Source organism: Poeciliopsis prolifica, unplaced genomic scaffold (assembly GCF_027474105.1).
Source record: "Poeciliopsis prolifica strain line A6 unplaced genomic scaffold, Auburn_PproV2 SCAFFOLD054, whole genome shotgun sequence".
NCBI classification, from domain to species: domain Eukaryota; kingdom Metazoa; phylum Chordata; class Actinopteri; order Cyprinodontiformes; family Poeciliidae; genus Poeciliopsis; species Poeciliopsis prolifica.
This window is the reverse complement of record NW_026562429.1, coordinates 3,247,038-3,272,158: the sequence shown is the minus strand read 5'-3', so window position 1 is coordinate 3,272,158 and position 25,121 is coordinate 3,247,038. Positions and strand designations below refer to the sequence as shown.

The 25,121-nt window shown below is 35.9% G+C and overlaps 3 protein-coding genes and 1 long non-coding RNA gene across 5 annotated transcripts in view; 2 read left to right on the top strand and 2 right to left on the bottom strand.

The window, feature by feature from the left end:
• Positions 1–635: 635 nt before the first annotated feature.
• On the bottom strand, positions 636–6,396 carry LOC129378908 (toll-like receptor 13). Its single transcript, XM_055059410.1, has 4 exons — positions 5,905–6,396; positions 3,879–5,844; positions 1,891–2,008; positions 636–1,016 (listed from the first exon to the last, which is right to left on the bottom strand). Exons 1-4 carry the CDS (start codon positions 6,394–6,396, stop codon positions 776–778), a joined length of 2,817 nt encoding a protein of 938 aa, XP_054915385.1. The 3' UTR covers positions 636–775.
• A 1,494-nt stretch (positions 6,397–7,890) lies between these two features.
• LOC129378884 (toll-like receptor 13) lies at positions 7,891–14,756 on the bottom strand. The gene is given in 5 exon segments (XM_055059385.1): positions 7,891–8,707; positions 9,738–9,855; positions 11,015–13,547; positions 13,550–13,565; positions 14,672–14,756. Coding segments are annotated over 5 exon segments (2,922 nt in total). The 5' UTR covers positions 14,692–14,756; the 3' UTR covers positions 7,891–8,472.
• Positions 9,822–12,788, top strand: LOC129378895 (uncharacterized). The gene is made up of 3 exons (XR_008608108.1): positions 9,822–9,990; positions 11,553–11,593; positions 12,698–12,788. It is a non-coding gene; the product is annotated as an uncharacterized LOC129378895 (long non-coding RNA).
• Positions 14,757–17,258: 2,502 nt separating the features above from the next.
• Positions 17,259–25,121, top strand: part of cnksr2a (connector enhancer of kinase suppressor of Ras 2a) — a 61,777-nt gene continuing 53,914 nt past the window's right edge. For both annotated transcript variants that reach the window (XM_055059382.1, XM_055059381.1), the window contains exon 1: positions 17,259–17,865. In XM_055059382.1, coding sequence (XP_054915357.1) covers positions 17,802–17,865 — 64 coding nt within the window. In that variant the 5' untranslated portion in view covers positions 17,259–17,801. The remainder of the gene's footprint in view (positions 17,866–25,121) is intronic.

The following is a 25,121-nucleotide window of genomic DNA, read 5'->3' as shown; positions in this document are numbered from 1 at the left end:
ACTTTCTGTGAGGAAGTGAAAGTTATTTAAAGAACTTCAGAGTTGGGACTTTTTCATTCAAATCATAAAATGCAGAATATTCAGTTTTTATAGTTTTGCTTTCAGCCTGTGAAGAATTTATATTTGTAAAAAAACTGCTGCAATTTTGTGATTCTGCATTGCTGATTTATTTTACTTCAATTTAATACAAATGTTAATTTTTCCCAGATAATTTGTAAACAAATAATCAGATAATGCTTTAGTAAATAGCATGTGGTGAATTACTTACACAAATAAAGTTTATTTTCTCACTTTTGTTTTTGTGAAAGATTACAAAAAGGCAAAATATTTAGAAAATAATGCACAAAATAATACACATGATAATACTGTATCTAAAAAGAAAACACTGTGAGAGGGGAAACTTGTGATCAAACCAGAAAGAGAAACAGGATCTGACCAAACACAACTAAAAGTCTGTTAGGTATAGAAATGCAGTTGAGATTTACTGGAAAAATAACTTTTACTGGCATAAAATCATAAAAATAAAAACACAGAACATTAAAATTAACAGTACAGAAACCAATATTTGTCAAATCTTGCTAAAGAAAAAGACGAAATCATAGTAAGGCCTCTGCATTGTTCTACAATGTCTGAACTTTTGAAGATGTTTTTTGACTCATAGTACAATATCTTTTAGTTGATTGAGATATAAATGAAATCCTCTGTTGTTCCCACGATGCAGAAAATAATCCCAGCTCGTCCAGGAGGAAGTCGTTAATTGTGCCCTTCCTTCTCATCAACACGTTTCTATCACAGCGAGTTGTAATTTCTGCTCATCTGGATCGTTGCCGGTCCGCAGAGCGTTCCTCAGGTTTTCCCAGAATACCTCTGGGTGGTCTGCAGCGCGCGGCCAGCTCAGGTAGGTCTGCTTCTTCAGCAGCTTCCTCATTCGGTGGAAAGGAGACAGCATGGAGGTGGGAATGTCCTCCAAGAAGACTAAGATCAGCACATCCTTCTGCTCGTCAAAGAGACGGAAACTGAGGAGAGAAAACGGTTTTAGGGAAACAGTGTTGATTTTAGGGTTGTTAAAATAATCTACATTTCGATATAATTAGTAGTAGCGCTGAAATGAGTACTCAAATTATTCGATTTAGAGCACTATGTTCTGGTTGGGTGATTATTTGTGTTGCGCAACGTTTTTATTTACACCTGGGAGTTGTTGACAGATGCTAAGTTCTAGCAAAATAATGTCCCATTTTCAAGTTCAGGGGGATTTCATTGATGAAATTGTCCACAATTTTTTTCATTTTTCCAGGGACCAATAAGGATTTTTAAAATGTCTGGTGTGATGACTGGAGAATGGCAGTATTTCTCTTCCTGGAGCTGCTGCATGGTGGCGGTGAAGAGCGCGGCGGGTGCATTTGTACAATTGGAGCAGAGCTTCATGCAGATACAGATGGAGTTGCTGATGCTTAGCGAAAGTATAGGTGTGTGAACGAACTGGAAACTAAGTTTCCTACCATTTTAGTGGCAACAAATGGGTGGCGGAGCGTACCGTGGTGGTACATATATTTCTCTGCGTGTGACAAACCAAATTCAGTCATTCAAACGGACATAAAAGCTCTAAATTGCTGAGCACAGTGAAGGTTCATCTGTTAAATTAACTGAAGATTAATACATAAACTGTAGTATAGATATATTTTTATAACTGTGTTTATGAGCCTGCTTCTTTATTACTATATTGAATAATTTTTTTTATTTTTGCATAATTTTGACCCAATTAACTTAAAAAGTCAGCTATTTTTGTCACTGGTTAATTTTTTCAACTAGAGAAAAATAATTGCGTGGGATACACAAATATGAAAAGCTGGTATACATAGTATTGGACAGCGCTGTTTTCTTTTGCTTTACCTGGCTGTCTGGACCTCCCTGGAGCACCACTCGCTCCTGAGATATCTGCGGCTGATCACACAGATCGTCTTCCTGCTGCTATAGATGGCATCTGTGATGTTGTCTATGATGGGCTTCCCTGCAGAGGAGAACAAACCACAGAGGTTCAGCTAATATACAACAGTGACACCCTCTGGAGAACTAGTGGCATTACAACCTCACTGGTTAAAACTATTTCTGGGAATTTATACCAAACTGCTGTCAGTGATGTTGAACTTGTGACATGAGAGAGCAGAGGCTCATAGAGCTGCAAGGTGGAGCCGTGGTAAAAAGAAATGACGAACTAGTCTAACAACTTGAAGCTTTAGGAGCAGAAATTATGTTGAGAAAATAAAACCAAAGCAAATCCAAAGATGCTTGTTAGCACAAGGGAACAAAGGTTTTTCTCGAACTGCAAAATATTTCAGCTTTGACTAAATAAGATGCAAATCTAAAAACAGGATTCGAAACAACCACAAGATATTTATGAGAATATTTAGATGAAGTCACATTGCTGTACATGTGACTAAAGTACACAATGAGTTGCTGACGCTCTTCACACCTAAAGGTGCCTCTCCTGATGTGAACACGAGTGAAAACAGTTTTAACATGAGGTGAAGGTACAGAGACCCTTGTACCTCATAATTCCCCAGACATTCTTGGAAAGTTTCCAAAGAGTTTGAACTATTATTAACTTTTACAATTTGTGTTTATTCTGTTAGGTGGTTCATTTTCTTGTCTTCAGAGTTGTGGTCTTTCGTGTCAGAGTTTCTAATTTGCAGTTTCCTGTTTTGTTTCTGGTTATTTTGAGCTTTGTGATTGTACCGTTGTGTATTTTGTACTCTCTGTACTCCACACTCTGATCATAGTCTCCTCACTTGTCTCTTGTTATTTCACTCTCTGCTGTTGTGTCTTGTCATCTCATCATGCTCCTGGTTTCCAGTCTTTGTTTTTCAACTTGCTTCACAATCTTGTTGTATTCTAGAACTTTGACTTTGTTTTTGTTCATTTCTGTTTGAGTTATTTCACTTTTCACATATATCAAACCTCCCACCTCCCCTGCTTTGCTTGCGAAAGCGTGACATGATGTCCATCATGCTACAGGAGAAAAGATTGTTTACTGCGGGAAACATTTAAAACAGTTCTTAGGAGTGAAAATTGCAAATGTGTGAAATTTGGGGATTTTATGTCAAAGTATTCCTCAGACAAAGGTATTGCTAGCTGTCCAACAGCCAAACTGAAGATAATGGCTAGAAGTTACTAAAATAATCACATCAACCAGGTTAAAAAGCAAATATGTGATTTTAATGTTCCCAAACCAGACATTTTTTCTCCAGGAAGTCCTGGACATGAGCATGTCTTTGTCCCAAAAATGCAAATCCAGCTCTGTAAAACATCCTCAGAGACTTGATGATCTTTAGAGATCAAGTCTACAGATCTGATCACCTTTTCTACCATTGAAATGAAAATTACAGTGCAGATGGTTTAACTTTTATATTTGTAATAAAGTGGTACTTGAAGGAAAAATACCGTTTGTGTGTCAAGTTAAGTGAAGATCCAGTTTTAAGTTATTTGATACACATAAAGACCAACAGTGGGTATGTAAATGGCAACTATGTTAACAGAAAGATCAAATAGTATGTGAATTTTACCGCATGCAAAGGAGACGTCATAGACACTCCAGGCTGCCATACCAGCGATTAGCAGAAGGTCTCAGTTCTGGGTTTTCGACCAGGTTTTGTGTTCAAGTAGCCCAATTACTCAATATGTGGATTATAAAGCATTGTCAAATACGAACCCAGTGAGTACACAAGTAAATCCTAAAATGTTAAATGTTAACATTGACAACAATAGGATTGCATGAGGTTGGTTTTATGTTCTAGCATCCAATCTCTTTAACATCTGCTCTTCCTTTGTCCTGAGTTTCATGCAAATGTAAAGACTTCTCAGTGATGTAGAAAAGGTCTTACCTGGTTCAAAGTCTCGATGGTGCAGACACAGCCTCCAGCCCTGCTCTCCTTCCAGTTTGGGTAACAGTTCACCAATCACCCAAGGCTCATCACTGGAGTTGTAGGAGATAAAGGCGTCGTACCGATGAGGAGCTTGCTTATTTTTGTACTTTGAGTCAAAGAGCCAAGACCAGAATAGGTAGTAGGCAATGTAAAGTTGGGACCTCATGAAATGGTAGCTGAAGGACATAAACATGACAAAGAAAACCATGCATGTTGTGGACACAAAGCAGATGAAACCCTTATCTTGTAAGCAGGATGTGAAATCAAAATCCAAAAGCTTTTTGCCTTTGAAGTCATCTGGATAATTGCAAGAGTAGTTATACGCATCAATAACCTGTGTTTGTGTATTTGCTATTGTCCAGTTTAGAAACCAGGCATTGTCACAGTCACAGGAGAAACTAAGATATGTAAAGTCAACACACAGGAGCGATGGAAGCGACTTGATTACATCTTCGGTGATGACTGAGTATTGGTTGTGTCGTCCCTCCAGGAACTCCAGCTTGGTCAGATTGGCATCTATGAAGAAATCTAACGACTGAAGACCTGTTCGGTGTATGTAGAGGTTTTTAAGGTTTTGTATTGGGGCAAACAGTTCTGAAGACAGAGTCCTCAAATCATTTGACCCAAGATCAAGATTTTCGAGCTTTGGGGTGTATTTAAATGTGTCTTTATCGATGTAAACAATATGAATTCTTTTGGCATAGAAACTCAACAAGTTGTTTAAACCTTGCAGGAAATTTGCAGGCAGAAAGGACTTTCCAGAAGAATGCTGACCAATAATAGACAACTCCTCCAAACGGGACAGATTAGAAAATGGTGGATGCGTTAGAGGTTGACTGTCAAAATATTTTATATGATTAGAAGATAGATCCAATCTTCTTAGATTAATCAGAGCATTGAAAGCACCTGACTTTAAAGCCGGTCTTGCGATACTGGTTGACTGCAAGCGGACATCAGTGAGATTTGTCAGTCCAACAAAACTGTCTTTATAAAGGTCCTTTATTTGATTTTGATGTAATGATAAGTTAAGGAGAGACCTCAGGCCTCCAAATTCCTTTCCCAAAATTTTAGTAAGTTTATTTCCATTCAAATACAAACGTTTAAGGTTTGGAAGATGATTTTCAAAAGATCCATTTAATTGTGCTATCTGATTGGATTGTAATCGTAGAACTTGGAGTCGTAGCAAATCCTTGAAGGCACATTTGTTCAGAGCTGAGATTGAGTTATTCTTCAAGCTTAGTTCCTTCAGCATCGTCTTATTGGCGAAATCTTGACATGTGATTGAGCGGATTGTGTTGCTATCTAGATCAAGCTCAGAAAGATTTTGTAGATTCCTTGTTGCGATTGGAACAGATGAAAGTTTATTTCTATTCAAGCTCAAAATCCTTAAACCTTTTAGTGCTGTGAAGGCATTTTCTTGGATAATTTTTATATGATTATCTGCTAAATCTAACTCAGTCAGATGGACACATAATTTGAACAAATCTGAATCGATAATTTTGAGTTTATTGCGTCGAAAATGCAATTTGGACATTGTTGGAATGGAGCAGGAAATGTTGATGAGTTGACTTTGGTTGCGTTTCATGCTGTTCATCCGCAGAAAGGTGAGTGATGAGTTTACAGCTTTAAATAACTCTTTCATATCATCAAGAGACATAATCAGCCCACTGATGTCAAGACTGGACACTGTGCTCAAGAAAGTATGGTTTTTCAGATCCCACGTCATTGGTTTGTTGCCGTAAGGATTGCCGATCTTCAGACAGGTGAGATTATGGAAGATGTCAGCAGTGATCCTGAAGTCTTCCAAAGGATTAAAAGTCAAATCAAGTCTGCAAAGATTGAGTGAGTTGTTGGTAAGTTCCCATGAATGAAAGGTTTTTAAACCATTTCCTTTTAGCACCAACTCTTGAAGCTGTGGCATGTGCTGCAATATCAGATGAACATCTGTGACCTGTTTCAGTTTGTTGTATGAAATATCCAAAACTTTTAATTTCCTCAAAGACTGGAACGATGTGGATGACACAATATTTATCTTGTTATGATTAATTCGTAACTCGGTGAGGTTGCTCAACCCATCAAAAGCTCTTTCCTCGAGTTTGATAACTTTATTGTTGTTAAGATTTAACTTTTTTAGGGAAGTCAGAGTGGCAAAAGCAGCGCTTTCAATATGTAAAATCTTGTTGCGATTCAGCTCCAAGTACACTAGAAGAGGTAAGGGTGTGAAATCTGAAGATCGTATCTTTGTCAGCCTGTTTACAGAAAGGTCAAAGCCGGTAACAGTCGGAGGAATATCCTGAGGAATAGTAGTCAGTCGTTTCTCTGCACAAAAAGCTATAGTCTTGCTCAGGCTGCAGCTCTTCAGTGAAAATCCACTGCCAGGAACAGCAGAACAGATCAGAAACATCAAGGGGAAAACCACGCTGCCTTTGGAACATCTTGAATGTCCTTTTGGTCTAGTTATATCCTCTGAACCCATTTTGTAATCTTCATCAAATTCTGTTTTGTAAATAGCCTCTGGATGAGTTTATCTGCTTTTCCTGAAAAGTCAGTAACCAGAAAAGTGTTTAAAATACAAAAGTTTGCAACATTTTTAGAAGTTTTTTTGTATTAAAATATAAATTTTCAGACACTTACTTTTACTTTTGAGAAATGCTCACATCTCAGCAAGCTTCACAAAACGTTGTGCCAACTGATCAGCTGAAAAAGTCAGCTCAGTAGTTTTTGCATTAGAGTGACACAATGTAGCTTAGTTTAGAATCAGATAATCTTTCTGCGAATGACTGAGGAAATGGAAGTTGCCTGCAGTAGTAGAGGAGGGGTATGTTTGGTTGTTGCTCATTTAAAATCTGCTGCCTTATCAACGTTAGTATTTTTAAGAAAACTGCATATTTGTGTGCAACGTGTATTTTAGAAACTATTGCATTTCTGTTTCCTGTTCCTTCTGTATTAGACAAAGATGGACAGAGTACCAAAATAATGTCCTCAAGTAAGAATACTTACATTTTTCTTACTCAAGTAAAACTAATGACTGTAGTAAGAATGAAAAAAGTTTGAAGTATAGAGTAATTGATGAAAACATCTGATTTAATATTTGGTGCTCAGAGTTGTGATCTTTCAACAGCACATATAATCTAAATTACTAACATTTAAACCTGATTTTGTGAAGAAAATAAAATCTGAAAATTTGTTTTGTGCTGCAGATGTTTGGTAATTTATGATAAACAATAAAACAGTTCTATTTCTTTTATAATATGTACGTTGAGGTCTGCCTGATGGGAGTGGTGAAAAAATACAGAAGTTATTTTATGTTCTGCATGTTGCGGGAAGTGGGACAGCTTCTTCATGAACCAAACCAACAGCCCACTGGAAAAGATCCCAGGAGTCCCATATAACTGTTCACCTCTATTATGAGAACATTGTATCCTGACAATATACCCTTTATTGTCAGCATATAACTATCCTGAAAATAAAGTTATATCTTAACTTTATTGAAGTTATATCTTAACTTTATTTGCTTGTTTTGTGCAACTTATGTGTAATTTTCTATGAAAGCTGCTTTATGAATAACCTTTATTCACTTCCTCTTGTGTCTTATGTGAAAACTGACACATCTTTTGTGGCTGTTTGGTTTCTGATATGTAAAATACTTCCCGTACTTTGCAGAACTTACTGGCTTCCCACTTCATTGCACTTCTGCTGGGTTATTTTTAAATAACTCGTTTCATCAACATTTTTGGCTTGAAGAATAAAAAATATGGGGTGGTTAATCGTCTTTTCAAAAGCATACATTGAATAAAAACACATCTCTAGTAAATTTGAGAACAAAAACTGAAATTTATATATTTTGAGATTATTATCAAACATTTTCTAGAAATTTCTGTTTAAAAAGTAAAAAATTTGTGAGTAAAAGAGATTAATCTCAAATTCGAAAAAACTTGTAAATTTGACCTTTGAAACTCAAATTTTCAGCTTTCTCGTAAATGTTTTATTTTTATATTTTCAATTAAATTTTTAACATACACCTGCAATTACAGTTTTATTTTTACTTACCACAAATAGTCTGATTTTAATGCACAAATACCAATGCACATTTTATACATTTTGTTGAATTAATTTATTCTACTGTACAGTATATCATTATTTCTGTTTTTCTACATATTTTATATTATTTTTGTCTTTTTGTCTCGACTGGCTGCCACTTTGCTGGTGTAACACATGAATTTCCCCACTGGGTGAATAACTATTAATGAGACATTGCTTTGTTTTTACAGAACAAACTTTTCTGGAACTAATTTGAAACAATAAATATATTTCAATAAAAGTGAAAACAAATAAAAAATGTATTTATAGAGAAACACTATCAAAAAGTATAAACCCAGTAATGAATTAAATGGGAAAAATAAAATTAGAGCGTTACATAGCATAACATAATACAACTAATAAATACACACAGATTAAAAGTATAATGATAACACATAATTGATAGCAATATGATTAGATATTTCTCAGCTAAATTACATATTTGTTCTCCAGTCGTAAAGATATTTCCTTCTCATTCCTGTATCAAACTGAGGACGTTTTCCTCATCTGGATCGTTTCCGGTCTGCAGAGCTTTCCTCAGGTTTTCCCAGAATATCTCTGGGTGGTCTGCGGCACGCGGCCAGCTCAGGTAAGTCTGCTTCTTCAGCAGCTTCCTCATTCGGTGGAAAGGAGACAGCAGGTAGGTGGGAATGTCCTCCAAAAATACCAGGATCATCACATCCTTCTTCTCGTCAAAGAGACGGAAACTGTGGAAGCCAGGAGAAAAGAAACGACTTTAGGACAAGAAATACCTGAAAGTTTATGACAGATTGAAGTATGGGGATGCAATAATAGCTTAGATTAAATTAGTAAATGTAGAAGGTTTTATATCAGTCGGGTCACTCTTGTTATTTTAAAAATCTCAATAAGCAAAAACAAAACAAAAAAGCGGCAAGTATCAAAAAGGAAAAAAGGATAAACATCTAAGAAGTTTTTAAAGGTATTAATACATAAGGTATTATGTATTTTCCAGGAATATAGAGCCATTTTATAGCAGTTGCCTTCAGTTGTTATAAAAATGCAATATATATCAAATATGACAAAAAAAATTGACTTAGTAATTTAACTTCTTAAATCGAAATTGAAATTGGGCCTCTGTCTCTTTAAGAAGCTCCTACTCTTTCTGAAACTCTGCCTTCAGGCAGTCATCACAACATGGCTCCTCTATTAGGGCCAAAAGAATTATTTTTCCTGCAAAGGTTTAACTGTTCAAAATCAAAAAAATTCTAAATGTCAAACATTTTGGACTTTCAAAATTTTTATTTTTTTCTATTGACAATGGCCCTAATATGCTGTGTTACATTGAAAACAATGTTTTCTCATTAATTCCATTTAATTCAATATTTCTGATCAAAATTCATTCATAAAATGCATCATGAATGAAGTGAATCAATCATTTTAAATCAAGTTAAAATAAGTTAATTCAATGTGAATGAAAATACAGAAGCGTTATTGTTCTCTTAGTTAAATATTTCTCAGCGAGATTACATATTAGTTCTCCAGTCATAAAGATATTTCCTTCTCATTCCTGTGTCAAACAGGGAGTTTTTATTTTTTGGATAATGTGAAAAAACTTGGCTTAAACTACAGTGTTAAGCTACAAAAATTAAAGATGAGGTATAAAAACTACATTAAAAAATACAACAAAAAACAATGCCTACTGTCTCTTGATAAATCAACTTCACAAACTTTAATTTCTGAGTTAAAACCAGAGCAGTTTCTGGCCTCCTGCAGTACCTGGCTGTCTGGACCTCTCTGGAGCACCACTCGCTCTCCAGGTATTTTCTGCTGATGACGCAGATGGTCTTCCTACTTCCGTAAATGGCGTCGATGATGTTTTCGGTGATCGGCCTTCCTAGAAATGAAACAGTCGGTTCATATTTTCTTTGATGGTCTCCATGTCGTGGAGCGACGACAAACCCAAACTTGTAATTTTATTTTACAACTTTTAATGAGCAAAGACACGGAGCGAGACAGCGCCATTTCCAGGGTAAGGAGAATGACATTAAGTATGATAAAAGATATCAAATAATGAAGAAGGTACGCGCCTAACGGTTGGTAACCATGGAGACAGCACTGCACCCTCATGTAGCCTAGCTTGTACGGAAAAAAACTGGTTAGCATCTTTGCGTTTTTAAGGCTGCTTCGGTGTAAGAAGAAACGTTATTTATGACATCGTGATATCATAATGATATAAATCATGCGGTGTGAATTCAGGTAAAGTCAATAATTTAATCAGTACGTCAGGAGGGAGTAGATAATGGGTCGGTTTCTAAGCTAGCTGCTGCCGTCTATGAGCCCCTACCAGCTGTGTCACCTTTATAGACAAATTTGCTCAACTCAGACAAGTAGAAGCCATGAATAAACTGACAAAAACAACTTTAAAAAACAACTTCAGTTGCTCTGTTCAATACTCTTGTTCCTCACGTCCAACTTTGAATGATTAAGTGATGGAGTTGTAAATGAGCTCAATTTTCATTTGCATAATAATTATCTTAACTGGATGATAAAACCTTTCAGTCTGGTGTTTTGGTCTCAACTAGCCTCTTTTTTCAAGGATTGTTTCGTTTACAGAGACTCCATAATCCATTTTGTTTGTGTTGTTTATTTATTTTGGATTAAATATCCAAATGTCTTCCAATTTCGGAGTCAAATGTTTATAAGAATTTAAAGTTTATTGGTCTTCAAGAATGGCTTCTTGCATTATTAGGCCTTATATTACTTGAAAATGTTTCAAAACAACAATATCATTGTTAACTGCAATAACTTCTGGGATAATTCATCATCCAGCAAAATTTTATATGACAGGTGATAATTTGACAAATAGGTAAAAAAAAAAACCCAAAACAAAGTTACATACTGGAACTTGCGTTTTATAGTAGCAACTTTTGCAAGAAATTTATTGGAAGGGGGTTCGATGAAGATGAGGGCCTATCTTCATTGGACCCCCATTCAATGAATTACCATTTTTTTGTACATAAATACTAATACCATTTATCCATAAAAGGTCTTACCTGGTTCAAAGTCTCGATGGTGCAGACACAATTTCCAGCCCTGCTCTCCTTCCAGTTTGGGTAACAGTTCACCAATCACCCAAGGCTCATCATGGTGGTTATAGGAGATAAAAGCATCGTACTGATAAGAAACTTGCTTATTTTTATACTTTGAGTCAAAAAGCCAATCCAAGAAGAGGTAATAGGCATAGTACAGCTGCCACCTCATGAAGCGGTAAATGAAGGCTCCAGCCATGATGAAGAGGATCGTAGATGTGGTTGAAACAAAGTAGATAAAGTTGATATCCTGTGAGCAAAGTTTCAAGTATTTTTTAAAATCCAAAAGTCTTTTGGATTTGAAGTCTTTTGGATAGTTGCAAGAATAGTTATAAGCGTTGTTAACCTGCGTCTGTTTGCTGAAAATTGTCCAGTTGACGAACCAGGCATTAATGCAGTCACAGTAGAAACTATTATAATTAAAATCCAAATACTGAAGAGATGGAAGCGACTTGATAACCTCTTTAGAAATGACTGAATATTGGTTGTGTCTTCCCTGCAGGAACTCCAGCTTGGTCAGGTTGGCGTCTGCAAGGAAATCTAGTGAGTAAACAGCAATCCTGGATATGTAGAGGGTTTTAAGGTTTTTAATTGGGGCAAACAGCTCTGGCGTCAGAATCTCTATATCATTTGAGCTCAAATCAAGTCTTTCCAGATTAGGTGTGTTCACAAATATGTCTTGGTCAAGTTTGATTAGCTGGCAGTTCCTAGCATTGAAATTTAAAAGACTTTTTAGCCCTTGGAGGAAGTTCGAAGATAGGCTAGTCTTTCCCCTGTAGTGCTGGCCATGAAGAGACAACTCTTCCAACTGGTGAAGATCAGAAAACGGTGTAATGGTAAAATCTTTTATGCGATTATCGTTTAAATACAATCTTTTTAGGTTAGAGAGACCCTTGAAGGGACTTGTTTTTAAGGTATTAGTTGTAATATCATTTAACTGGAGCTGAATGTCAGTGAGGTTCAACAGTCCAACAAAGCAACCTTCATCAAGGATCTTTATTTGATTTTGATGTAGAGACAAATTCCAAACCGACTTCAATCCTTCAAGTTCCCCCTTTCTAATAGCAGTGAGTTTATTTCCATTCAAATGCAGTTGTTTTAGGTTTGGCAAAGAGGCTTTAAAAGCCCCTTTTAAATCAGTAATCTGATTGGATTGCAATTTGAGAACTTGGAGTTGTACCAAACCCTTGAAAGCACATTCAGTCAATTTATGGATGGAGTTGTTCTGCAGACTTAGTTCCTTCAGTCTCGTCTGATTGGAGAAATCTTGACAGGTGAGAGTGCTGATCATGTTGCTGCTGAGATCAAGTTTGGAGAGATTTTGCAGAGTTTGTATTGCGGTAGGAACCGATCGAAGTTTGTTCCTACTCATCCTCAAAATCGTTAAATTTCTTATAGATGTGAAGGCATTCTTATCGATACTTTGAATGTGATTCTCTGATAAATCTAATTCTACTACATTGACACACGGCTTAAAGTAATATGAAGAGACTGTTCTCAGATTGTTGCTTCGAAACTGCAATTTAGACACGGTTGGGATGGAGCAAGAGAGGTTGATCAGTTGCGTCTGATTGTGTTTTATATTGTTCAGGAATAGAGATGTTAGTGAGGAGTTCACCGTTTTGAGTAATGCTTCTATGTTTTCAGGAGTTGTATGAAGCCCACTGACATCAAGACTGGATAGCTGTCTGAGGAAAGTTTTGTTTTTCACATCCCATTTCATTGGTATGGTGCTGAACTTGTCACCGATGATGAGGCGAGTCAGATTTGGGAAGATGTTGGCAGTGATTTCGAAATCTCTTATGGGATTATCGGACAAATCCAAAACCTGAAGATCCAGGGAGCGATTGGTAAGTTTCCATGACTGAAAGGTTCTTAAAACATTTGTTCTTATCACTAACTCCTGCAGCTGTGGCATGTGCTGCAAAATCAGATGAAGGTTTGACATCGTTTCCAGTTTGTTATGAGAAATATCCAAAAGTTTTAACCTGGTCAAGCACTGAAAAGCGGTGGGTGACAATGCTGTGATCTTGTTAGTGTTAAGTCTTAACTCAGTGAGGTTGCCCAACCCATCAAAAGCTAACTCTCCTAGCTTAACGAGCCTGTTGTTGTTCAGTGTCAACTTCCGAAGGGAGATCAAGTTGGCAAAAGCACTGCTGTCTATCTTTGAAATGTGGTTTTCATGAAGGTTTAAATCTTCTAGAACTTTTAGATTTGTGAAATTTGAACGTTGTATTCTTGAGATTTGGTTTTTAGATAAATTAAAACCTGTCACAGTTGGTGGAATGTCTTGAGGAATAAATTCGAGTTGGCTGGCCGTACATATGGCTGCATTCCGGCTGACCCTGCAACTCTTCAGGAAAAATCCGGTGGCCAGAGGAACTAAACAGATCATGTAAATCAGGAGAAAAGCAACGCTATGATCAGAACACTTAGATCCTGCATTTGGTTTGGTTTTGCTTTCCTTCAGTCCCATTTGTAACTCCTGAGGCGAGCAAAACAGATGTTGGTAAACCTAAACAGTCAAAAAATAAAATAAGTGTACATAGGTAAAATCATTTTGATGTTTCTTATGGCGCACCATGAGATTCAATCCTGGGGTCCCTCTTATTTATTACCTACTGTAGATGCTCCCTGTTGCTCAGATTATAGCAAGTATAAGTTGCAATCACTCCATAGATTATCATACACAGCTTTACATTAAAATGTCAGCAGGTGACTAAACCCCCATTCAAGTGTTCAAACTGAAATAGATTCAACACACAGCTTAAATTATTACAGCTAGAAACTCTTGATCAGGTCTGAAACCTGGGTTTGGTGATGGACCTGAACCTTCAGAGCCACATAAAGACAGTTACAAAGTTGGTCTTCTAACATCAGAAGACATAATGTCCCAAAAAGGTCTAGAGAAACTAATGCATTTGTCTTTAGACGACAGTGTCTGCCTAAAAAAATCAATTCCAGAAAGCTGCTGCTGGCGTTCTGACTAAAACCAGGAAGAAAGAGTAGATCATCCAGTTCTGAAGTCCCTACTACACTGGGACTACACTGGCTTGATGTGAGAAAAACTCAGAAATTCTTAAATTAATATGACATTTTGATAAAAATTTAATATATTAAATCAAATTTAATATATGTAATATATTAAATTTTTCTGAAGAAAAATAATTATGACTTTTGAAATTCAAAAAGTTTCAAAGCAAGTTTCTAGAAACAAACTTTTAGATTAATCTCAGAAATTAAGAATCTAGGAAATTCCTGAGTTTGAAAAGCCCCAAAAAATTGCTAGAAAAAAGCAAAACATTTTAGATTAATCTTAGATATTTTCTAGAAAAAACAGAAAAAAATCCATGTTTTTCTCTCAATTATTTCTGAGATTGATCTAAAAATTTATGTGTTTTCTAGTAAATATTCAAAAAATATTTAATTTCTGAGACCTTTTGGTTGAAACGTACTCCTCCTTTTTCTAGATACAATGGTCCTTAACACAAATATGTCATTTTTGTGTTCATTTTACCAGCATTGTAGAATAAGAATCAGGTAATATCTGCATTTTAACTTATTGTATTGACAAATCAAAATTTTACATAATCTCAATTCAAATAGTTTCCTGATGCTTACCTTGAATCACTGATGTTCATGTATTTCTGAGCATTTTTCTGACATTTTTTTGTTTGACGAGCAGATGAGTGATATCTTCTTGATGTTTCAGGGTTGTTCTTTTGATATCTATGTTTCTGTTCCTTTTCTTCCTCTTTAGTAAAACTAGGAAGTCCTGTTAGAGGAAACTTCCTTTTGAAATCCAAGTATCACTTTCACTTCCCTATTGTTCTGACAATCAAGCATAAAATTTAAATTTCAGAAATATTTTTGAGCGTTGTCATTTGCACTTTTAAAAAAATCAAAATATTTTTTGATAAAGCAAATCAATGAAAAGAATAAAGTATTTGATATGCACTCTATATTTTTCTGTTCTTTTTTTGAGATTTTTCTATTTATTTTTGCAGAACATATGTTTTTCTGTTTTCTTTTTGAATGTTTTTGTAACAGTCATTTACTGTATAGTGTTTTCTTTTCTTTTATTTTTGCTGTTTTGGTGCTTCCCTGTCAAAATGCAAGAAGTTGTTTATATCTGCTTCGCCTCGTTGTAAAGCAGAGGCAAAGCCAAATAATCTCCTAATAACCACAAATCATAATAATCTAGTGGTTTAGTTTGAGTTATAATTATGGAGGACATCTAACTGGTAACTGTCACTGCAGCAGGAAATTTTCTAATAATTGCTTCCTTATTTTACATATTGTAGGAATGAGCACTTCCCTAATGTGGCAGAAGTGGTTATAAACTGCAGCCGTTTTAAAGAAACATGTTTAGCGTGAGAAGATTTTCTCATAGTTGTTGCAATGTTAAACCACAACTGGAATGATAATATAATGGCTACAAATTTAATAAGCTAGCAGCAAAAATAAAAAATAGCAAAAAAATTTGGGATAACATGATTATTGTGACTGAACTTGAAAATTGATGTTCAGATACTCTCTGCTAAATCTGGGAGAGTTTTTTTTTTTCAGATATGTTAGCAAAAATAATTCTAGATGTACAAAGGCAGTGGAAGTATTGACTCAGTTAGTCTGCCACATAAAGTCCCAGTGAAATATACTGGATTTAATGGCTGTAATATGGAAAGATCGTCTGGGTTTGCTGCACAAATCTGCTGCCTTCCCCTTCATTGTTATTTAAATGTGTCACCAGCAGAGGTCGCTGTTTAAACAGAAAACTGTAATTTTTTTCCTCACAGAAGACAGAATATCTTTACCATGGACCTATAGCTTATTGATTCAACACTTAGGTACATATAAAAAAACATGTCTGACTGTAATTGTGTTAGTATTGTTTAAAAAATATTCTCCCTTAATCGGATAATTTACACAATTCAAGTTATTTAAATTATAATCATGTCATCTCATGCTTCATGTATTTTATTATTTAAAATTTGATGTTTTTTTTGCAGTTTTCACAAGATTAAACATCTGCCTTTATAGCAGCTCATAGTTACTTTTAATAGTTTCTGTGTGCTTAAAGGAGAAATTACATTAAAAACATTGTTGGCGGGATTGTTAATCTGCAAAAGGAAGAGGAAAAAAATTAGGTAAAAAATGTTAGGCACTGTGAATGTATTGTGCTTCAAATCTTCCTCGTTTGATCTTCCAAACAAACTGCTGTTGATTTAAAGAAAGTGTAGCTTTTCAATGGCGGCGCCTCGGTGGCTTTTTCTGACTGTCGCTATGGCAACAAAACCGTCTGTTGCTCCTTTTCGTCAAACAGAAAGGTCCATCGTCTCATCGCTCTGCTGTTTGTATGAATCGTGAACCAGCTGCCCTGAGACAGCTCTGCCTCTGATCTAAAACAAAAACGTCACAGGAAAAAAAAAAAGAAGAAAAGATGGAGGCAGAAGGAAACAAAGATGGCAGATTTTATTCTTTGTTTCCTTATTTCATTAATCTGATCCAATCGGTTTCAAATCATTACAGTGCTGTTAAAGATTTATTTAACACTGAAGTATTTCACACGATCAAAGGAATTTTAATATCACCCAAAGATAATTACAAAATCCAATTTTTAAGTGGTAATTATATTTATTAAGGGAAGAGAAAAGGGATTCGAACCAATTGAACCACCAGCAAGCTCATCGAAAATACCTGGATAATTAAACACTGACCAGAAATAATTTACAAATATAGATACAAACCTTTATTCTGGTTATTGCTGATTATTTATTTTCTGGTGGGGGACCAGGGAACCACTTGAGTCAGGACCGCCACTGTTTAATCCACTCTGGATTGAGATTTTTTAAAGCGCGCATTTCAGTCTAGATGTAGAAAGCTGGACATAAAAAATTAGAATTAGATTATTTTTGCTTGCATGCCACACTTTTCAGATTTAAACAGCCAGAGAAACATGTATTTTTCACAATTACATCCACTTTTTTCACATTAAACTCACAAAACAATTGTTTAGTTGTTGGAACATAAAGATTGTAACTTCCAGATCCATTTATGTCGCTGCCAGATGCAGAAAGGGATGAGTTGCTTTGCTCAGGTGCAACATCTCACCTGATTTATCTGTCTAGATTTGGGAAAAGAAGACATCAGCTGGAGACTGAAGGCTCATTAGCTTTCATCACAGCAGATGAAGCCTCCAATCATGAATATCTCTGAGAATCAGCTCCATCTCCATCATCCCTACACGATTCTGCCGCTCCTGTGGGAAATACACCGACACGTGCGCGCGCACAGCCACCCACGGGGCGCGTGCTCGGATTAATCATATCTGAGGAGGGAGAGAAAGAGATGTTGAGTCCGGTGTGACTTATCTATCCTACACTCTGCGCTGCTGCTTCTGCACACCTACACGCACTCCGTAGCTGTCACACACACACACTCAGCGGGACTGACGCACTGTGAGGGAGAAAGAGAGAGAGAGAGAGAAAGGAGTCAGACAGGCTCCGGCAGAGGGATGTACCGGACCCTGCTGTATGAAACGGGACCGAATTGTAGAGCGCGGACTGGAACGGGACCAGCGTAGCTAGTTTGAAGAAGTAAGGAGTCACCTGGCTGCCGAAGGAAGAAGAGAGCTGGAGGGGCTTTATAGGGAGGAAGAGGAGGAGGAGGAGAAGGTGGAGGGGTGTCCGCCTGACTCGGCTCTGATTTTGGGGGTAACGCCACAACGGAGAGTCCACGCAAAGTTTCCTCGATGGCGCTGGTGATGGAGCCGGTGAGCAAATGGAGCACGAACCAGGTGGTGGACTGGATGAAAGGTGAGCCGTCATGTAACCACCAACTCACCTGGAAACACGCAGAAACTCTGGGCGTTATAAACATGCAGGGGCTCAGGGGAGTAGATGGGTGTATGTTGCGTGGGAGGTGTGTTCGCGGGAGAGTGTCCATGTCTCATCCTAGCACCTGATGATCAGTGGGTGATAATGCAGCCTGCTGTGAGAGTGACAGCAGGAGAGACAGACAAACTTCTCTGCTGCCAACAGGGGTGCGCATTAGAGATTTAAGGGCCTGGGGGACAAAGAGGCCACCAAAACCTGAAATGGGCCACATAAGTATTTTTCTGTGAAATTAAAAATGTCATGAACTGAAAGTTGTTGTTTTTTTGCTAACTACAGATTTAGTTTTTATTTTAATTTAATTGTAAACATCCAACAACTTTATTGTCAATGGTTTTTATTTTATTTTTTTATTAATGTGAAGATTTGAACCAATACAGCAAAATAGATGAAATGCTAGCAAAACAAAATAGTTCATATTTGTGCAGTGGAATGAAAGTGACTTGAAGTTTAAAACGTATACAAATAAAACTTTTTTTTATAAAAGCTGTTTAAAAAAAAAAAAAAAAACTTTTTATTTATTAGTTTTTTACAAAGTACCTCAGATAAGTTAGATAAGGTAAGTTAGAAGTAAAAGGAATACATTTCCATTAAAAAAAAAAAAAAAATTATTTTTGGAAATTTTCAACAATAAACTTGGGGATTTGAATAGTGTGAAATTTGCTAAAAAAAAATGCTGAAATAATGCTGAAGTTTTGAGATTATTTTAAAATTGCTTCCATAAAATGTTATAAAAAAACGAGTACATTTCTGAGTTTGGTAAATCGAAAATCTGCTAGAAAAAAGCTGAAATTTTGAATATAATCTTAGAAAGTTTCTAGAAAAAGTAAAAAGAAATTTCCATGTTTTTTGTAGAAAATTTTTTAGATTAATCTAAAGATTTCTGAGTTTTTTGGGTGGAAATTTGCTGCTGTTTTTTCTCTACAATTAATACACCATTGTAGATTTTACAATTTTTTTTGTATTAAATAATTATTTAAATTTTTTAGGCTCAGTTGAACATTTTAAGTTATAAATAACATTTTCCATTGTAAGAACTTATGTCAATAATGATTTCATCTTGATTAAAAATAAACTAATAAGTAGCATTCTTGAACTGTCGTTGGAGGCCATGATAAATCAGTCTAAGGGCCACAAATGGCCCCTGCGCCACACTTTGGACACCGTGATTTAAAAGCTGATAATTTCCCCTCATGTCTGAAAGTATTTTCTGTTTTTTGGTTCATTCTCTGTGTGTCCGTGAGGTTGTGTGCAGATCCAGCAGACCAAATGTTTCTGAAATATTCGAACAGGCCTCTCTGCCAACATCAGCCACGTTTTACTCAAAGGCAGCTTCCAAAAATTCCCTGTTTGGAAGCTGCTCAGTACAGCAGGTTGGATTCTCACATCTGGTGTTTGGAGGCTTTGAAATGCTGCAATGCGATTGGCTGAATAAGTTTACCAGCAATTCAACTGGCGTACCTAATAAAATGGACTGATCCATCCATCCATTCATCCATCCATCAGTTGGTTTGTTCATCCATCCGTGCATCCATCCATCATCCATCTGCATAATGTATGTTGGTTTTCTATTTTATTTCCTTGATGACTTGAATATTTTTCACAGTGTGCTGGTTTGCATCAATATCAAGGAATTATATATATATATATATATATATATATATATATATATATATATATATATATATATATATATATATATATATATATGAAGTCCTTTGGCTGGTTAATGTCTCTGAAACTCTTTCTCCTCCTTTCTATTTAACTTTGCTGGTGATTCGATGCAATTTGGACCTAATTCTTGTATTTATTGCGACAGAAACTATGCTTCACCACAGGGGCAGATTTTATTGATTGTTTGTAATTGCTCTGAAGCAAATGACTAATTTAAACTTAACATTTTGCATGTGCTACATTCAGATACAGCTATAGATTATGAATCTGAATCTTCATTTGCAATTTTGTGTATTAGCAGGAAGAATAAACACTCAAAAATATAATTATTTCCAGAGGTTCTTTCTTTTATTATTATTAAAAATTTGACCTTGTTATTGTTTGCAGCCTTAAACTTTGGTCAAAGTTCAACAGATTTAATGATTTGGCTCAGCCTGGATAGTTTACTGCAATGCACCGCATAAATGCAGTAATCAAGTCCTGACGAAGCAGCCTTTAAAGACGTAACTCTAATCTTTCTTAGGCTGGAAGATTACGTAAAAATAAAAAAACACATACGCACACAGATTAACCTAAGCATGATTATTTATCTGGGAATGTAGTTGAGTGTTTATGAGGGATTCTGTGATATTGGGCAGCGATCAGACGGGAGATTAAGTCATGAATAATTCAGCAGCCAAGCTGATTAGGTCTGTACCTTCAGGCCTTGAACACTTTTCCACGCATAAATGGCTTTTGTATGGAAATGCAATTTTTTTCCACACCTTCTAGAACAGAGGTGTCAAACTTGGCTTCATTTTGGGCCACATTAAGATCATAAATGTTGTTAAAGGGCCAGTTGTACCAAAATGCTTTGATAAACCTGATAAACAACCGTCTCTGCATTTCTTAAAATGTAATCAGTTTTCACAGCGATGAATGCCTTCAGGATTTCACAATTTTTTGTTTTTTGATGAATTGCTCATTTTAAACTATTTGCAAGGAATTTTGCAATATTTGCACTTTTGTATGACATCAGGTAAGACAGAAGTGGAGAAGTAAAACATACTGCCACCACCAGGAGGGAATTGGCATCACTTGAAACCAATGTTTTTAACCATTTCCATGGAAAATGGAGGATTTTTAGTCAATTCACAATTGCGCATTAGCACAAAAAACTAACATGATTTGTTTTAGTGAATTTACATGGCCATAGTTAAACTGGAAGCATTGACCAATGTAATTTGACAATAAACAAATAAAAAAAAACTAATTCGATTAATAAAATAATATTTAAACACAACTGTTATCTTGAAGGTTGTATTTTGTAGCTTTTTGCAATAAATTGTTAATTTGAAAATATTTGCACTTATGTATTATGGTAAATGTTACTATTATTTTTAAATTATCTGTCACAGACTAGAACTTGACATCAACCAAGAGCCAGAGGCAGAAGTGTATTAGTATAATATACTGCCATCTGCAGGTGGAAGTTGGAATCACTTAAAACCTGTTTTTGATCATTTTTGGGGGGAACATTTTCAATAAACTCAAACTTGTGCATTAGCACAAAAAATATTTCTTAATTTTATGTAAATTTACATAATCGTAGTAAAACTGGAAGTATTGACTGATGTAATTTGACAGTAAAGAGATAAAAAAAAATTACTGAAAATGATTAATAAAATAAGATGCACACAACTGTTATCTTGAAGATTTTATTTATACATTCCTCTGGAGTCTAGAGGGCCACTTAAAAACCTACAGTGGGCTGAATTTGGCCCCTGCGCCTTGTGTTTGGCACATTTGTCATCAGGTAGTGCAAAAAAAAAAAACATTGTTTCAGTCTCAGTCCTTTAAAAAGAAGTTTCTTTTGTTTTTTTTGGCTCTTCTTCATTTATCTTTTGTGTTAATAGTCATGAATTATCGCGACACGTTACGATTGTTGGAGGAAACTGATTTTGGCTCCACATCCGCCAGGCATCCCCTGCCAGCTTTAAGGACTAATACATTAATCAGATTTATTATCTGGGCTCAAACCAGCTGCCAACTCTTTATCGTCAAGCCAATGCTTTAAGCACCAGCTCCATTAGCAGAGTGATATACGTTCAGTTGGGCCTAAAGGGAGAAAATATGAAGGTCATTTATGATTAGACAAACTTTCCAGTCCGGTTTGCACAAGTAGTTATGTCTTAAAGTCAACTTGTAGCTCATTTAAACTTTAAAAACATAATTTTGTTTTCCTATGGCTGTCTGAATTCATAACACATTGCAAAATTGCGAAAGAATTATCTCACTTAATTTTTCAAAATAGTTGTAACTCGTTTTGATTTCTACAAAACAAGGCTTTTATGATTGAAATGCCTTGTTGCTGAAATTCATGGGGGACCAGAACTGACATAATTAAAAATAAAAGCTGAAATATATATATATATTTTATTTTTTTTCCTTTTATTTTTAACTGTCAGGTTTAGTCCTCCATAGAAATTTGCTATACAGATCAAATTTGATTAGATTTTTATTTGAAAACATTTTTGTTTTTGATTATCAATAAACATTTCAACATTGTTTGCTTTTCTTCTCTTTAACTGTTGTCATTGCTTTTTGTTTCTTGAGACGCAGAAAGGAAAAAAACACGACACAGTCTCAAAAAATGAAAAACAACAAATCTGTGACAAATGATAAACACTTGTTACTCATCATGTCTGTTGGTTGCATAAAAAGCAGGTCAGGGGGTCCGTTAACTCAAACGCACTAATAAAATGCAGGTGGTGTGAGGCTCTGTTTACAGCAGGGATCTTTGTTGGCCGTGTTTACATGTGTCTGGGTGGGTGGTGGGCCGCCGGTCTTGGCACGTTTGTGCTCAACAGCTGACAGACTCGCACGCCGGCTCCAAACAGAAGGCCGTGCCCGAATCCTCGGACATTTGCACCAACACACACACGCTGAAGCCCGCTCAGAAACGTGGCTCGCCTCGGTTTGGTATTCGGTTCACGCTGGGTTGGGGTGTGTCCGTGGCAACGGCGGGTAACGTGATACACCATACTGTATGTGTGTGTTTAACCTTCACACTGCAAAAACACACAATCGCACCAAGTAATTTTGGTCTTGTTTTGGTCCAAACCTTTGTCATGTGGGCCAAAATTGCCGACTCAAAAGTAGTTTCAGACTAAAACAACCCAACATAGAGTAACTTTTTTTTTTATTTTTTAAGTTTTTCTAAATTTTTGTAGTTTCAAAACTGCAAAAATTTAGTCTGTATGCGCCAAAGTGTCACCACATCGTCGACTCAGTGCAGCAATGTTACACCAGCGAGGCTTTCTAACAGCGATGTGAGCGCTCTGATGGGAATGCCAGGAATTTTCCTCCGCTGTCATCTGTTCACGCTGTGATCCGGGCAGAATTTCACCTCATTTCCCTTTGGGTGAATTTCACCGCCAGACTTGAAAATCAGCAGTGAAAAAGGCGTGACGGTGTTTGACACTTTATGCCACAGGAGGAATCAGACTGAGAGATAGTAACAGCATTCGGGATTTCTTCTAATCCACAGTAGTTTAAAGGCTGTTATAGATAAGGATTTATAGTGTTGTCACACTTGATGGTCTGTTGGATCCTGTTAATTTGGGACCAGAATTGCAACATTTGTTACATTTTCAGCTGCTGCAGTTTGTCTTCACACAGCTTTGTAAGCAAACTGAAATATTTGAAAACTTGTTCTCCTCCACACCTGTGGTGGCGCTGCACCAAGAACCACTGAAGGAAACAACATAAAACCGACGAAGAGACACTGAGCACAATTAAATTCTTTTAAAAATGTAAACAAAAATGGAGTAGCATCAGATTTTAGTTGTAAGGTTCTGCTACTGCTATAGCAGAGAAAACAAATGTAATAGGCTATTGCGTTTGGTTTGGTTGTATTTACCCACAATGCCCTGCTTTTCCACTTGGCCTCCACATATACATTGAAACCAGAGTTCATTTCACCTACAAACCAAGGTTTGTGGGTGGACCCAAATTAGCTTTTTTTGAGTTTGATTATGCATTCACACAAAATAAACTTTCTATGCAAATGAACTAGAGTTTGATTAAAGTGGACTAAACAGGATAAGTGTGAATGTAGTCTTACCTTACATCAGAGTCAGTTTATTCATGTGTTTTCTGGAATATTGTTCACCTGAAGACCTAAAGACACTCGCATTTTTAATCGTCTTGTTTACAGTGGGTCAGAGTAATTTTCTCCACCTTGTATTGAATTAAATATGGATTTTGTTTGGAAACATAACTAAGACAAGGAATTGGCAGATTTTCCAACTGGCAACAATAGGAACCTTTGACTTTACTACATTGTCCAAATTACTCATATTTTAGGCTGCTGCGGTAAACACATGTTTAAATTTAAACTCCGAATGTCTTGAGTCAAACTCATGTAATGACATCGATCTATCAAATATTACAGTGTCATATGTTTAGGTTGCTGGTTGTTTCATAAACAATAAGACAGATGATGACCATTTTGAGAGCCCTGCCTTTCTCGGCCACAGAGACGCTCTGTCTGCTCTGACCCTCTGAACAGACTGGAACCCGTCTGCTGCCACATGAATATTTAGCAAATATGGACTCTGATTTTTCTGCTGCTTTCTGACAGGCTGTGAAAGGGAATTCACCTAGCAACCAGATTCAGTTTAACTAGCAAAATGTTTTATGCTTAAATAAAATGTCAGCTAAAATGTCAAAGACTGTAACTGAAATTATGATTTTGTGCATTTTAAATTTGTTATTAAAAATATAATTAAAAGATAAATGTCTTTCTCTTAAATCACTTTAATTCAGGCATTTATTGTATCGTTTATTGTGATAAGATTTACTGTTTCCTCCATTGTGCAATGGAGGCTTCAATAAATACACTGCAAAAACACAAAATCTCACCAAATACTCTTGTTCTAAATTCAGATATCTTAAACTTAAAGTAAGACAAAACCAAACTTCAGGTAATTTTTTTAGCAAGAAATAAGAGCTTGTTTTAAGTGAAAAATTCCTTGATATTGATGAAAACGTACTTGTTCCATCGGCAGATTATTTAACGAACAAGACATTTCCCATGTTATAAGTTAATTTATCTGCCAAAAGAAAAAGTAACTTTTTATCAATATTCAGAAATTATCTACATAAAACAAACCTCTATATTGCTAAAAAGTAGTTTTCAGTTATTTTGTCTCATTTTACGTTAGTAAACCATTTGCACTAGAAATCAGACCAAAATTACTTTGTAAGATTTTGTTTTTGCCAAAACAAAATGTACTAATACATTTGAGTACATACATACAAATGTGTCCTAAAATTTTAAATATGTACATATGCCATTGGAAAAATGTGCGTGTCGTGAATATTTTTCCAACAATGTAAAAATAACTGTGTTTGTATATTTTGAGATAAAAATCAGGATTCTGAGGTTGAAGTCAGAATTTTTTTTTTCTCAGTGGCCCTAATCCTCTTCTGAATAATCTGACAGGTTTCAAATTGAAAGT